The following is a 13,364-nucleotide window of genomic DNA, read 5'->3' as shown; positions in this document are numbered from 1 at the left end:
TTGGTGTCAGGAAAACATGTAAAAAATTACTCGTGCTGATAGCAGGGGAACGAGGCAGCAGACAAAAATGACACTTAGTGCTCTGGAGTGAGACAAGTACACACTATAGAGCAGGGGTCTTCAAACTATGGCCCTCCAGTTGTTCAGAAACTACAATTCCCATCATGTCTAGCCATGTCTGTGAGTGTCAGAGTTTTACAATGCCTCATGGGATGTGTAGTCCCGCAACAGCTGCAGGGCCGTAGTTTGGGGATCCCTGCTATAGAGGGATATGCTTTGTTCATATTTCATGTCTGAGGATTTCAACCACTTTAAGTTAAAATGAACCTGTACTTGGACCATGCATGATTAAAGCAATAGCTCCATGAATGGAGTTCCGCTTTATTTGTGTAAAATAATTCCAGCAGTCACACATCAGTAGGTAAGATGATCACGGGTCACCGTACCTTCACATCTTCTTTTCGGATCGCCCCAAAAATTCTCCTGGCACTGTGAGCAGACTCTCCCTCCAAAGCCAGGCTGGCAGTGGCACTGTCCTGTGTACTATAGAAAAACATTTATAAGGGTTTATATTAGTTATTATATCAAAAATAGCTGTGTTCATTACCAAGCTGGCTTGTGCACTGCAAGGGTTAATAGCTCCTTTTGTCTAGGTGGGGAAAGGAAAAAGTTTTACTCACCTGATCCTGCACTCCCCCAGCAGATGGCGCTCCCCCACAAATCGCTCACTGTGGCTATTGTACTTTGACAGCAGTCCCCAGCAGCTGTCAAAATACCCAAGCAGTGCCTGCATCTGATGGGGTGCAAGCACAGTTCAACTGACAATTTCACACCTGGTTCCTTTCAGTTTTTTAATCAAGGTACATCGAGTAAATTTTGGCCCACTCATCAGCAAACAGCTGAAATTCACACCAATGTATAGCCAGCTTTAATCTCTATATTCTACAGTGAGGCGTCAGAGTCTGGGTCATAGTCAAACCGGTAAGGTGTTCCAAAACAACAGGAATTAATGTCTCTTGTAATTGCTAACATTCTGCTTGTGCAAATTTTTAGTGATACCGTATCGTCATGCCATACATCACGCCCCAGAAGACATATACAGGCATACCCTGTTTAACGTATACTCACTTTACGGACACTTGTGAGTACAGACACAGCTTGGTCAGCTTGACATGGCACTACTCCCAGTTTTTAACATTGGCGTCTATGGGAAATCTTGGCCAGCTTGGTAAGGCACTGCTCCCTGTCTAACATTGGTGTCTATGGGAAATTGTGGTCAGCTTGACATGGCACTGCTCCCAAACCATAAGTGTCAGGGACACCAAACTTAGGGAGCACCTTGTCACTTGTGGTTTGGGAGCAGTGCCATGTCAAGCCAACCAAGATTTCCTATAAAGCTAGTATATTTACATGCATTGAGAAGTCAAAAATTGTGTACCTAAAAGTAGGGTATGCCTGTAGTAACAATATAGGAATATGGAAAGGGGGCTTTTAGGGTGTTGGCTATTCCATTCAATCAAAAGATTACACTCAAATCTAAAAAATACACTCACCACATTGCAGTCCTGTCTCAGGGAGTGCTCCGGCAGGCAGGCACACGGCTCACAGCCCAGGTCCGCTCCAAAGTTCCAGTAGTTGGGGGCGCACTGATCACAGTTCTTCCCTATTACATTCGCCCGGCAGGGGCAGTGCCCGGTAACTCTGTCACAGTAACAGGTGTCCCTTGTACAGTGGGAATGCAGGGTGCCCAGCTCATTGCAGGTACAACCTGGAAAATAATCAGTATCCTATGAATATCCTATAGGTATGGGATCATAGCTATGTATGCAAAATTAATTAAAGCAGACCTACAGTATAATCCAAATGTTAACAGCCAAATCCTTTTCGTTTTAATTTGTTAGGCAGATGTGTAAAGTGCTGTGTAAATTGATGACGCCAGGGCTTTTTTTCAGCGGGAACGCGGGGGAACACAGTTCCGGCACCTCCAGTACTGAATGTACTGTATGTAAAAGCAAGGGTGTGCTGGAGGGTCTATTGATGCTGGCTGCTGGGGGATCTATTGTTGCTGGAGGGGATCTATTTTTGCAAGGTGGTCTATCATAGCTAGGGAGGTCTATTGTTGCCGGTTTGCTGGGGAAGGGGGGGGGGGTATGTTGCTGGAGGGTCAATTGTTGCGGAAAGGGATCTGCTGCTGAGGGAGGGGTCTATTGATGCTGGCTGCTGGGAGATCTGTTGTTGATGCTCAAGGTCTATTGTTGCTGGGGTGGTATTATTTTTGCCCGGGTCCATTGTTGCTGGGGGAAATCTAGTGTTGCTTGGGAGGGTCTATTGCTGCTGGCTGCATGAGGATCTATTTTCTCCTCCCACCTTCCAGGATGGCAACACCTGAGAGATGAGAGGCTCCACCCTACAGGAAACACAATCAGTTTATAGCTGCTTAAAAGGCCTCACCCTTCCCATTGCCCCTCTGACCAGAAGACCTAGAGAGTAGGTGAGGCCGCACTAACCTGCATGCCCCGAGCTTCTCACAGGTCACCTTATGAGGTTGTACAGGTGGTTCGGGCACAGTGTAGTGCTCCCAGGGCCGGTGCTTCCACTAGGCAAACTAGGCAGCCGCCTAGGGCGCATTGCAACCTAGGGATGCAGCCATGAGTCGGCACTCTCTGTCCATCATGAATGATCCTTGTGAGCTGAGGGGAGGGGGCCGCAGTGGGGGAGGAAGAATGGACAGAGGAAGATGCCAGGTGTCTGGGGCAGTGGCTGAACTACCAGGCCCTGGCTTTCCACCACTGTTGGGGGGGGGGGCCCAAGAGGCAGGAAGGGAGCCCACAGGAGTGCTGCCTGCATGATGATCCTCTTTGGCTGGAGCTGAGAGGTGTAAACCCTGGGCAGGAAGTGACTCTCTGCATTGAACTGGTGGGCAGCCATTCATTTCCCTGGGTCGATATTAAGCAGGGAGCAGAGGAGAGCTGAACCTGACCCCAAGCTTGGCACTGGAGGGCGGCACCTTTGTTGCAGCAGAAATGACGAGGCACCGGAATGGTCTGAGGAGGTTGGGGATTTGGGAGGTGCGAAGCTATCTGACTGCTGCTTCTCCCTTCACCAGGAGCCAGTTGGAGCTGTGGTGAGCACTGTGGTCCAGGAGAGGAGCATCCTAGGAGAAGGAATCAGCAAAATCATGGTGAAGGAGGGCAGAGTGTGGGACACTCTCTTCATATCGCCCAGAGAGTGTCATCAGAACAGGGGATCAGGGTCCCTGGGTGTGACATGGAGGTTCCCTGGTGTGAAAGGGAATCAGGGTCACCAGGTGTAACAGGGTTTTGGGGTCACCAGGTGTGCCATGAGGAATTGGGGTCCCTGGGTGTGCTATGGGGGATTGAGGTCCCCAGGTGAGACATGGAGGAACATCAGGGTCCCCAGGTGTGACATGGAGGATCATTGGGGTCCCTTGGTGTGGCATAGAGGGACATTAGGGTCCCAAGGTGAGACATGGAGGAATATGGGGGTCACTGGGTATGACAGCATGTGACGAGACCAATCTCGCCACATTGCATTGGAGGAGCCTGGTTGCCCGCCTGCTGCCTTTGGACTATGGACCAGACTTTAAAAGACTTATTTTCCCTACAGAAAGGCTTATTCGTGCCTTTTCTGTCGGGGTGTTCGGTAGATTTTATCTACCGAACAAACTAACGATTACATGACCACCTGGAAGCTAAACCTAATTATATCTTCCATTGTCTCCAGGATAGAGGTCGCTGTGAAAACTAGTTCTAGCTGCAGAGAGAGAGGGGGGGGGGAATGTTTCCAGCAGCCCCCTCCTGAGGAATGTCTACTGATTAAGTGCTTTTGTCTAGAGTGGGGATGCTTTGCTTCTGTGAGTCTGTAATGTGATACATGTCTGTTTGTGTTACAGTCTTCCATTTGGTCCCCTAGGGGAGTGTCCACCAGGTGGGAGACCTGCATAAATACGGGGGGCAGGTAGCCCTCAATAAACAGACCACTGCTTGAACCTCACACGGAGCCTTGTCTCGTTCTTGGGGGGATTCACTGTATGCTGTTGGAGACTGATTGCTAGGAGTGTAAGCTGATGTATGCTTTTCCTGTTCACCTGCTAGCAGCTATTCGTGAGGTTCCATGTTGGAGTGCTATTTGGTATCCAGTTTGGGAGTTTGATGTCCTGCAAGTAGCTGTGCCTGTCTCACAGAAAGGGGCATATCGCCTAAACGGATTTTAACCCCTTGTCTGCTGAAACGGTCCGTTACACAACATAACATAGAGGAACCATCAGATCAGGGTCACTGGGTATGACATAGAGGAGTTTTTAACCCCTTCCCATTTTACTTTATTTTTTTGGGGGGCGGGGCACGAGTAGCTGGTCTTGCCTAGGGCGTAAAATAGTCTAGCACCGGCCCTGAGTGCTCCCCCACTTTTCAGCAGCTCGGGTCTCCTTCTTCCTCCCCTGCATACAGCGAGCTCCATGCTGTGAGGGGCCGGCCACATAACATAAGCAGCGACGAGGGGAGGACTCAGTGCGCTGCAAGCCTTGTTCTGAAACTGGAACGTCCGGTCTCAATGGGGGAGAGGCGGAGCATGCACAGCGCAACCTGGAAGAGGGAATATAGCGCTGAGAAGACGCCGGTCCTGTGTAGCGGTGGGAAGGTGACGGGCTCTTCAGCTGCCAAGAGCCAGAGAGCTGCAGGGAGTGTGAAGCCTGTCTGGATCCACCTCATGGAGAAGGAGGATGGAAAGACAGAACAGGTGGCTACAGGCAAGAGCAAGTCGGGCCCGAATCCCCAAGTGGAACCCAGGAGGCCTCTGATTTACCACCCCCTTCATCCGCTAGTACTAGCATCTCTAAAAAATGTGGTAATTGTGGGGAAAGATTGTCAAAATCTCACATTAAGCCATTTTGTTATAGGTGTATTAACAAGTTGGCTGGTAAGGAGGCCTCAGGGTTAATGAAGGATTTCCTTAAATCTGTTCAGAAGGAAATGTTAGCCACTATCCAGTCCCTTCGCACCTCTGTAGCTTCACCCCAGGTAGCAGACCTGGAGGAGCCAACCCCTAAGGAGGGCCCTTCTACTCAGGAGAGTTTTCTTTCCAAGACAGGGCCGAGTGAAACAGAAACACCCCCCACCCCGCTCATGCTAGGGAGGAGGAAGACTTAGGAGAAGCAGAAAGTCAGGCAAAATCTGAGTCCAGCTCTAGGGAAGAGTTTGATCTGGATCTAGATAGTGAGGCAGAGGAGACCAAGTTAAACAAACATCTTTTTGGCCTGGATGATTTAGAGGGACTCCTTCAAGCTATCTATGCCACTGAAGAGATCCCTGAACCACCTAAGGAGACCTCAGCACAAGGCACGATTTATAGGGGGTTGGTTAAAAATCAGTCCAAAGTATTTCCTTTACACCAGTCCTTGAAGGCTTTAATTCTTCAAGAGTGGGATGTTCCTGAAAGGAGTTTGGTCAAATCAAAAGTGTAGAAAAGAAGATTCCCCTTTAAGGAGGAGGAGGTCCTAAAAGTTCCTAAACTGGACGCCTCCCTATCCCAGGTGACTAAAAGGTCTGACCTCTCCTTTGAGGATACAGGGAGCATAAAGATGCCATCGACCGCAAGTCAGAGTCCCTGCTAAAGAGAGCGCGGGAAGCCAATTTATATCCAGTATGGCCCCAGCATTGACAGCAACCTGCGTTGCCAGGAATGCGGATAGAAAGACTTACTAAGCACCTTTTACGGGGAAATAAGTCTCAGAAAGTTCTAGATTCGGTTATAGAGCCATTTGGGCCATTTGGGTTAAAGCATGGGAAGGCGATTTTACTTCCTTTATATCCAGTATATCTGGTAGCGAGAACTCATTATTAGCCTCAGCTGTCCACATGCCTTTATATATGTGAGCTGACTAATGCTCACATCTCTGACTGTACATTTATGTAGGACCAATGCATGGATTTGAACGCAGTCTATCTGCATTTAAAACCATGCATTGGCTCAGTTTACTTGTACACACAGGGATGTGCAAGATCCATGCAGACATCAGCCTGTCATTGATTTCAACAGACTGGGTGCATTTGGCTGCACTAACTGCCTGTGCCTCCTGGGCCCCTTAGAAAGGGGTACTAATAAGTGCACCCGTGTGAATGAGCCCTAAAAGATACAAACTTTTGAAACGTTCAGTTTTTTTGTCAGACATTTTACAATGTTGGGTCTGAAAACTGCATACAGGCATACCCCATTTTACGTACACTCACTTTACGTACACTCATGAGTACAGACACACATTGGTCAGCTTGGCATGGCACTGCTGCTCGATTTTAACATTGCCGTCTATGGGAAATCTTGGTTTGCTTGGTAAGGCACTGCTCCCTCTCTAACATTGCCGTCTATGGGAAATCTTGGTTTGCTTGGTAAGGCACTGCTCCCTGTCTAACATTGGCGTCTATGGGAAATCTTGGTCAGCTTGACTTGGCGCTGCTCCCAAACCATAAGTGACAGGGACACCAAACTTAGGGAGCACCGAGAGGGGACCCAGGACTAAAACATATCCTATTTTGTGGCTGGCCAGCTTGCCTAGGTAATCTACCATGTCATAGTCCTGGGTCCCCTTAACGTGCTTCCCAAGTTTGGTGTCCTTGTCACTTATGGTTTGGGAGCAGTGCCATGTCAAGCTGACCAAGATTTCCCATAGAGTTAGTATATTTACATATATTGAGAAGTGAAAAAAGGTATTGCTTCACTTTAAGTACATTTTTGTTTTACATGCATGCTCTGGTCCCATTGTGTACTTAAAAGTGGAGTATTTAGGAACAAACAACAAAGAGATACAATAAACAATTGTTCTTTCCCTGAACACAGGAATGCCAATGGCTGTTGTAAAATGATTGCATATATAGGTAATAATCAAGGTTTAGGCTCCATTCACTATTGTGCGACTTGTCATGCGAGTTTGGACACATAAATTCACCTGACAAGTCTCAGTCCTTGTATTTCAATGGAAGCTGTTAAAATCAATGCGAGCTAAAGGCACAGCGCTTGTAAAAAGGTTCCTGCTCTACTTTGATCTGACTTTCATGTGACTAGATTGCCATAGACTGCAATGTAAACTCCCAAAAGTCACATAAAAGTCGCATCTTAAAGTGTTACTAAACCCACAACTGTAAAATCAGTCTGTATATGCAGTAAAGCATGCTTGTTATACTCACTGTGGCACCTAAGGAGTTAATCCTCAGCATTGTGTGAAAAGGCTGTTTGATCCTGTCTTCTGCTCCTCCCCTTCTTCCACAGTCTCTAATCCATCTCCTGATAGAACAGAGCCTTGGTGTCACTCTGCACATGCTCAGTTTGGTATGTATTGATAGAGAGTTTTTTTTTTTTTTTTTTTGGGAGGGTGCATGTGATCAGCACAGGGCCAATTAGCACTGTCCAGGCAGAGGGTCAGGGGTTCTGCAGCCTCATTGGACAATCAGGGGAGAATGAAAACTCTCCCTACAAGCTTTAACCAGACGCTGACAGAAGTCACAAGACTGCTATATACTGCTGATGACAAAAGGTATTTAGCAGTTTATATTTACTAAAATAGAGCATTTCCATGTTCTGTGTAATGTGGGAGACCAGATATAGTGACTGCAGGCTCCTGGGGAGAGCAGATATAGTGAATGCAGGCTCCTGGGGAGAGCAGATATAGTGAATGCAGGCTCCTGGGGAGATCAGATATAGTGACTGCAGGCTCCTGGGGAGATCAGATATAGTGACTGCAGGCTCCTGGGGAGAGCAGATATAGGGAATGCAGGCTCCTGGGGAGATCAGATATAGTGACTGCAGGCTCCTGGGGAGAGCAGATATAGTGAATGCAGGCTCCTGGGGAGAGCAGATATAGTGACTGCAGGCTCCTGGGGAGAGCAGATATAGTGACTGCAGGCTCCTGGGGAGATCAGATATAGTGACTGCAGGCTCCTGGGGAGAGCAGATATAGTGACTGCAGGCTCCTGGGGAGACCAGATATAGTGAATGCAGGCTCCTGGGGAGACCAGATATAGTGAATGCAGGCTACTGGGGAGAGCAGATTTAGTGACTGCAGGCTACTGGGGAGATCAGATATAGTGAATACAGGTTCCTGGGGTGGCCAGATATAGTGACTGCAGGCTCCTGGGGAGACCAGATAGAGTGAATTCAGGCTACTGGGGAGAGCAGATATAGTGACTGCAGGCTCCTGGGGAGAGCAGATATAGTGAATGCAGGCTGCTGGGGAGAGCAGATATAGTGACTGCAGGCTCCTGGGGAGACCAGATATAGCGAATGCAGGCTCCTGGGGAGACCAGATATAGCGAATGCAGGCTCCTGGGGAGAGCAGATATAGTGACTGCAAGCTCCTGGGGGGACCAGGTATAGTGAATGCAGGCTACTGGGGAGAGCAGACATAGTGACTGCAGGCTCCTGGGGAGACCAGATATAGCGAATGCAGGCTACTGGGGAGAGCAGATATAGTGACTGCAGGCTCATGTGGAGAGCAGATATAGTGAATGCAGGCTCCTGGGGAGACCAGATACAGTGAATACAGGCTACTGGGGAGAGCAGATATAGTGCCTGCAGGCTCTTGGGGAGAGCAGATATAGTGAATGCAGGCTGCTGGGGAGAGCAGATATAGTGACTGCAGGCTCCTGGGGAGACCAGATACAGTGAATACAGGCTACTGGGGAGAGCAGATATAGTGACTGCAGGCTCCTGGGGAGAGCAGATATAGTGAATGCAGGCTGCTGGGGAGAGCAGATATAGTGACTGCAGGCTCCTGGGGAGACCAGATATAGCGAATGCAGGCTCCTGGGGAGACCAGATACAGTGAATACAGGCTACTGGGGAGAGCAGATATAGTGACTGCAAGCTCCTGGGGGGACCAGGTATAGTGAATGCAGGCTACTGGGGAGAGCAGACATAGTGACTGCAGGCTCCTGGGGAGACCAGATATAGCAAATGCAGGCTACTGGGGAGAGCAGATATAGTGACTGCAGGCTCCTGTGGAGAGCAGATATAGTGAATGCAGGCTCCTGGGGAGACCAGATACAGTGAATACAGGCTACTGGGGAGAGCAGATATAGTGCCTGCAGGCTCTTGGGGAGACCAGATACAGTGAATACAGGCTACTGGGGAGAGCAGATATAGTGACTGCAGGCTCCTGTGGAGAGCAGATATAGTGAATGCAGGCTCCTGGGGAGATCAGATATTGTGAATGCAGGCTCCTGGGGAGAGCAGATATAGTGACTGCAGGCTCCTGGGTTTAGTAACACTTTAATGTTATCAATGGGACAGTTGTGCAACAGCCAAATTTAACAGCCAAAGTCGCATCCAAGTCACCCCTCTCCAAAGTTGCAATATAAAGTCGCAATGGAAATCGCACGACTTTTGGGTCGCACAGGTGTGAATGGAGCCTTACAGCACTTTGTTTCTGTGGTGAATGAAATGAATGAAATAACCTGCAGGTACTTACGGCGGCAATTGCGCATAATGGCGCTGCCAAAATAACCAGCTTTGCACTCTCCGCAGTGATGTCCGTCAGTGTTGTGGAGACAATTCAAGCACATGCCGCTCCGTGAGTCACATGATTCGGGATCGGTGGGATCAATGTTGTTGTTACATTGACAAGGGCGACATTCTCCGCCATCTTGGTCCGGGTTCCCAAAGTAACCGGGGGAGCAGCGATCACACCGTGAACCTTAAAATATAAAAAGAATGCTTCTATAGATAAAGCTGATTTTTTTCTTACATATGATACTTACCTTTTACCTCCCTCCAGCAGGCTTCAGTCCGCTCCTCTTCATTCTGACTGTGGGAGTTCCTCATGTACAGTGCAGGGCTATTGGTCCTGCATTGTACCTGATGATGTCAGTTCATGCATCGCACAGATATTGCAACTAGGGATGTGCACAATGGAAAAATGTGTTTTGGTTTCATTCATTAAAGAGGAGTTCCAGTCTCCTGTGTAAAAACTGTAGCTGCTGACTTTTAAGAAAACAGCCACTCGCCTTTCCCAGTGTCCAGCGGTGTGCTCCCCCCTGCCACTTTCATCTCCTGTTGTCTGTCCCTGGCGCCACCATGTTCACAGCTGGGTGCCCACTGCGCATGCACGAGCCACGTTGGGCATTATGAATGGTCCTGTAGTCTTCTTGGGCCTCTCACCTGTCCCAGAAGACTGTGGGGAGGGAGGGGGGGGGGGGGAGAACTGCCGCTTGGGAGAGGGTACTTGTCAAATTCAGGTACCTGCCCCCTAAAAGTGCCATTTCTATACTTGGAGCAGGGGAGGACCCCCTAAAGGGGCAGGGGAGGACCCCCTAAAGTGGCAGGGGATGACCCCCTAAAGCGGAACTTCTCCTTTGGGCGCTTTAACCACATTCTGCCTGTGTCATTGTGTCATTGTAAAATGAAGGCAGGACAGGAATAACATTGTTCTGGGACAGCGACATATGACGTCGGCCCGAGAACGCGCCTTGCACATTCGCTCCGTGCTATGCTCTGGCACGATATGTCCCCTGCTACATCCACCAGACACAGCGGATGACTGATCATTACACTGGCCCTCTGCCAGTGTCATGCGATCACTGTGAAAGATTATTTATTTGCAAAATTTTATAACAGAAATAAAGAAAAAAGAAAAAAATATTTTTTTTTTCAAACTTTGACTTTGGCATTTTTTCCTTTATAGTGCAAAAAATAAAAAACCCAGTGGTGATTAAACACCATTAAAATAAAGCTCTATTTGTGTAAAAAAAAAAGATAAAAATGTCATATGGGTACAGTGTTGCATGACCGTGCAATTGTCATTCAAATCGCAACAGCGCTGAAAGCTGAAAATTGGCGTGGGCAGGAAGGTAAAAGGTGCCGGTATTGAAGTGGTTACGTAAACAATTTAGTTTTGTCATAGAACCAAAACCTGAGCCTTTAGACCCAAGGCCCAAATTTTGCATCCAGTCATCCGAAAGAAAGAAACGAATACAAATGAATTTGTGGTTTTCGTTTTAATTTTTTTCAGATTTGCTGAAATTCGTTACTATTATGATTTGGAGATTCGGATATATCCGAATTACAAAAATGTTGTCCAAATTTTGATTTGAACCTCACATGTCTAATTGTAGCCATATAGAATTCAGCAAGCAGACTGGGCTGTACAGAACAAACTATCTGCCTACATTTTTATCTCGTGTTTTTTTTCTTTTAATCTTTGCAGTTTATTTTCTTTCTTTTTTTTTGATATTTTTTTTTTTTATTTAAATTTTTATTAATAAACTTCATTAATTGAAGTTTATTTTCTGACTACTAGTTCAGCATTGTCAATTGATTATTATATTCAGGGTATATGCAAGCCCCAAAAAAAAAAATCCTGGAGACTAAAAAAGAAAAAATTATGTTATTGCTAGATTTTTTCTTTTTTGGTGTTTATGGCATTTATGAGTCATTGAGGACGTTCTTCTTGGTAATTGAAGGCCACCTGCATGCTAGGCCTCTTACCTGTATAACCAGGAGCACACAGGCACACGATATGGCTGGAGTCTCGGTCCGCATAGCAGGAGCTGCCGTGGTAGTTTTGAGTACCGGGATAGCCAGGACAAGGACAGGGACGGCACTGCTGGCCCGTGCCAAGAATAGGATCTCCGTAGTAGCCATCCAGACACCTAAGAGGGACATTTGAAATTAGGATGATGTTCCTGAAGTCTATAAAAGGCTCTTATCATCCAAGTCATGGTTTTTCCTACTACAAGTCAACTGGACTGGGCTTGAAGAAGTCAACTGGACTTGTCCTGTAATACTGTAGATGTTTCATCACTCAATCAGGTGGCTTCCTCAATTCAATAGGTGTCTGGGTATGATCCTTTTAATCAGATGAAGGTGACCCAAGAGGGTATAAATGTTGGGTATGTTATGAACAATCATTAGAACCCAGGAATCTCCTTGGATGAGTAGAAAAACCTTTTCAACATTATAGAACAAGTCTAGTTGAATAGACTGTTCCTAACAATTCAAATAGGCTAGCAAGGATGAAGCCGAGTAAAGATTTGATGATCACCTCCAACCATCAGAGTCCACCAGTAATGAGCACTTCCAACCATCAGATACCACCATGGCCATATTTTGACATTATTCTGCCTAGGTCCTTTTGTACCAGCTCTACCCCCCTCCCCCTGTGTAATGTGATTGGTTTAATCGGGCCTTTTTTTCAGGGGGAATGCGGGGGAACGCAGTTCCGGCACCTCCAACACTGAATGTATAGCCCCGTACACACGTACCTATCGTCGGCCGAACGATCGGCCGTCTTTTGTCCCCGGGCTGTCGTGTCTGTTGAAAAGTGCAAAGGACTGCACAAGAATTTTGTCCGGCGACTACAGCCGACTGCAGAAGTGATGTCATGTGATGGTTCACTTTCCCTGTGTTTTTTCTTTTCTGAGCATGCCCAGTCTTGCAAATCTGCTGTCTGTCGGGAGGAATCATTCTGTTTGCTTTATAGGCTGCAAGCTATTGTTTAATAGTCCAAACTATCAAACAAGGCTAAGGAGGGATGGTTTCATTTTTCTGAGCTAGGGGGAGTCTTCTGACTCCTCTAATCATCCCCGGAACCCCCTCCCCCCTACCGTTCTCTGTCTAAATTTAGCAACAAGTATAGACATGTGGATAACATTTTGTAATTTTAAATCTTAGGACTGCTCCTTTAATCTTGCCCCTAGAGACCCACTAAAGGCTCATCAGTGGTAATACCAGCCCTGGGTGCCGCTTATGATTCCAGCTAAGTTCAAAGACATTTGAAGATTATGGTCACATGACAGAAAATAAAGATTCTTATTTATGTGTTAAAGCTTTATGAAATGAGTCTAATTGATTTTTTATGGTCAGAACTTTCCTTTCTTCCTTTCCTAATCAAATAAAGAAATATGGCACATGAAAATGTTCTATTGTCATATTCAGCCAGTAGGTGGAGCTATAGCCTCCTTTGCAAATGTTTCCTGGGCTATCCTTATCTGCTTTGTTGAACAAAAATCTTGATGTTAATAGGGCTCAATTGCTCAAGCTCTGATTTGCATTCACAGCATAAACATAGTAAATCATCTACGCTGTCTGGTTTTAAAAACTGATAAAGCTCTGAGAATCCTGTGCCATAAGTGTATCCTGTATTACATTTGTAAAACAGAAATGATATAATAATAGCATAAAAATAAAATAATAAAGTAAACTTGATCCAAAACCACAGCTTCCCTTTAATACATCAACCTGAACGTGTTTACACCTGATCTGTGTACAGACACACAAAAGCGTCAAGAACCTGAAGTGAGGGTTCTAGGTCAGTGGTCCTGAACTCCGGTCCTCAGGGCCCACTAACAGGCCACATT

At 46.9% G+C, this 13,364-nt stretch overlaps 1 protein-coding gene across 1 annotated transcript in view; it reads right to left on the bottom strand.

Moving 5' to 3' along the window:
- The window catches only part of LOC309561460 (laminin subunit beta-1-like), a 168,221-nt gene that overhangs the window by 36,799 nt on the left and 118,058 nt on the right, over window positions 1-13,364 (bottom strand). Inside the window, exons 22-25 of the mRNA XM_082265398.1 lie at window positions 11,494-11,657; window positions 9,479-9,703; window positions 1,554-1,768; window positions 447-543 (exon numbers count right to left, since the gene is read on the bottom strand). Of these exons, the coding sequence (XP_082121524.1) occupies window positions 447-543; window positions 1,554-1,768; window positions 9,479-9,703; window positions 11,494-11,657 (701 nt within the window). The remainder of the gene's footprint in view (window positions 1-446; window positions 544-1,553; window positions 1,769-9,478; window positions 9,704-11,493; window positions 11,658-13,364) is intronic.

The sequence above is a fragment of the Pelophylax lessonae genome, assembly GCF_965119305.1.
Source record: "Pelophylax lessonae genome assembly, chromosome: 8".
Lineage (NCBI taxonomy): Eukaryota > Metazoa > Chordata > Amphibia > Anura > Ranidae > Pelophylax > Pelophylax lessonae.
The sequence above is the reverse complement of the archived record's forward strand: the minus strand, read 5'-3'. Positions and strand labels throughout refer to the sequence as shown.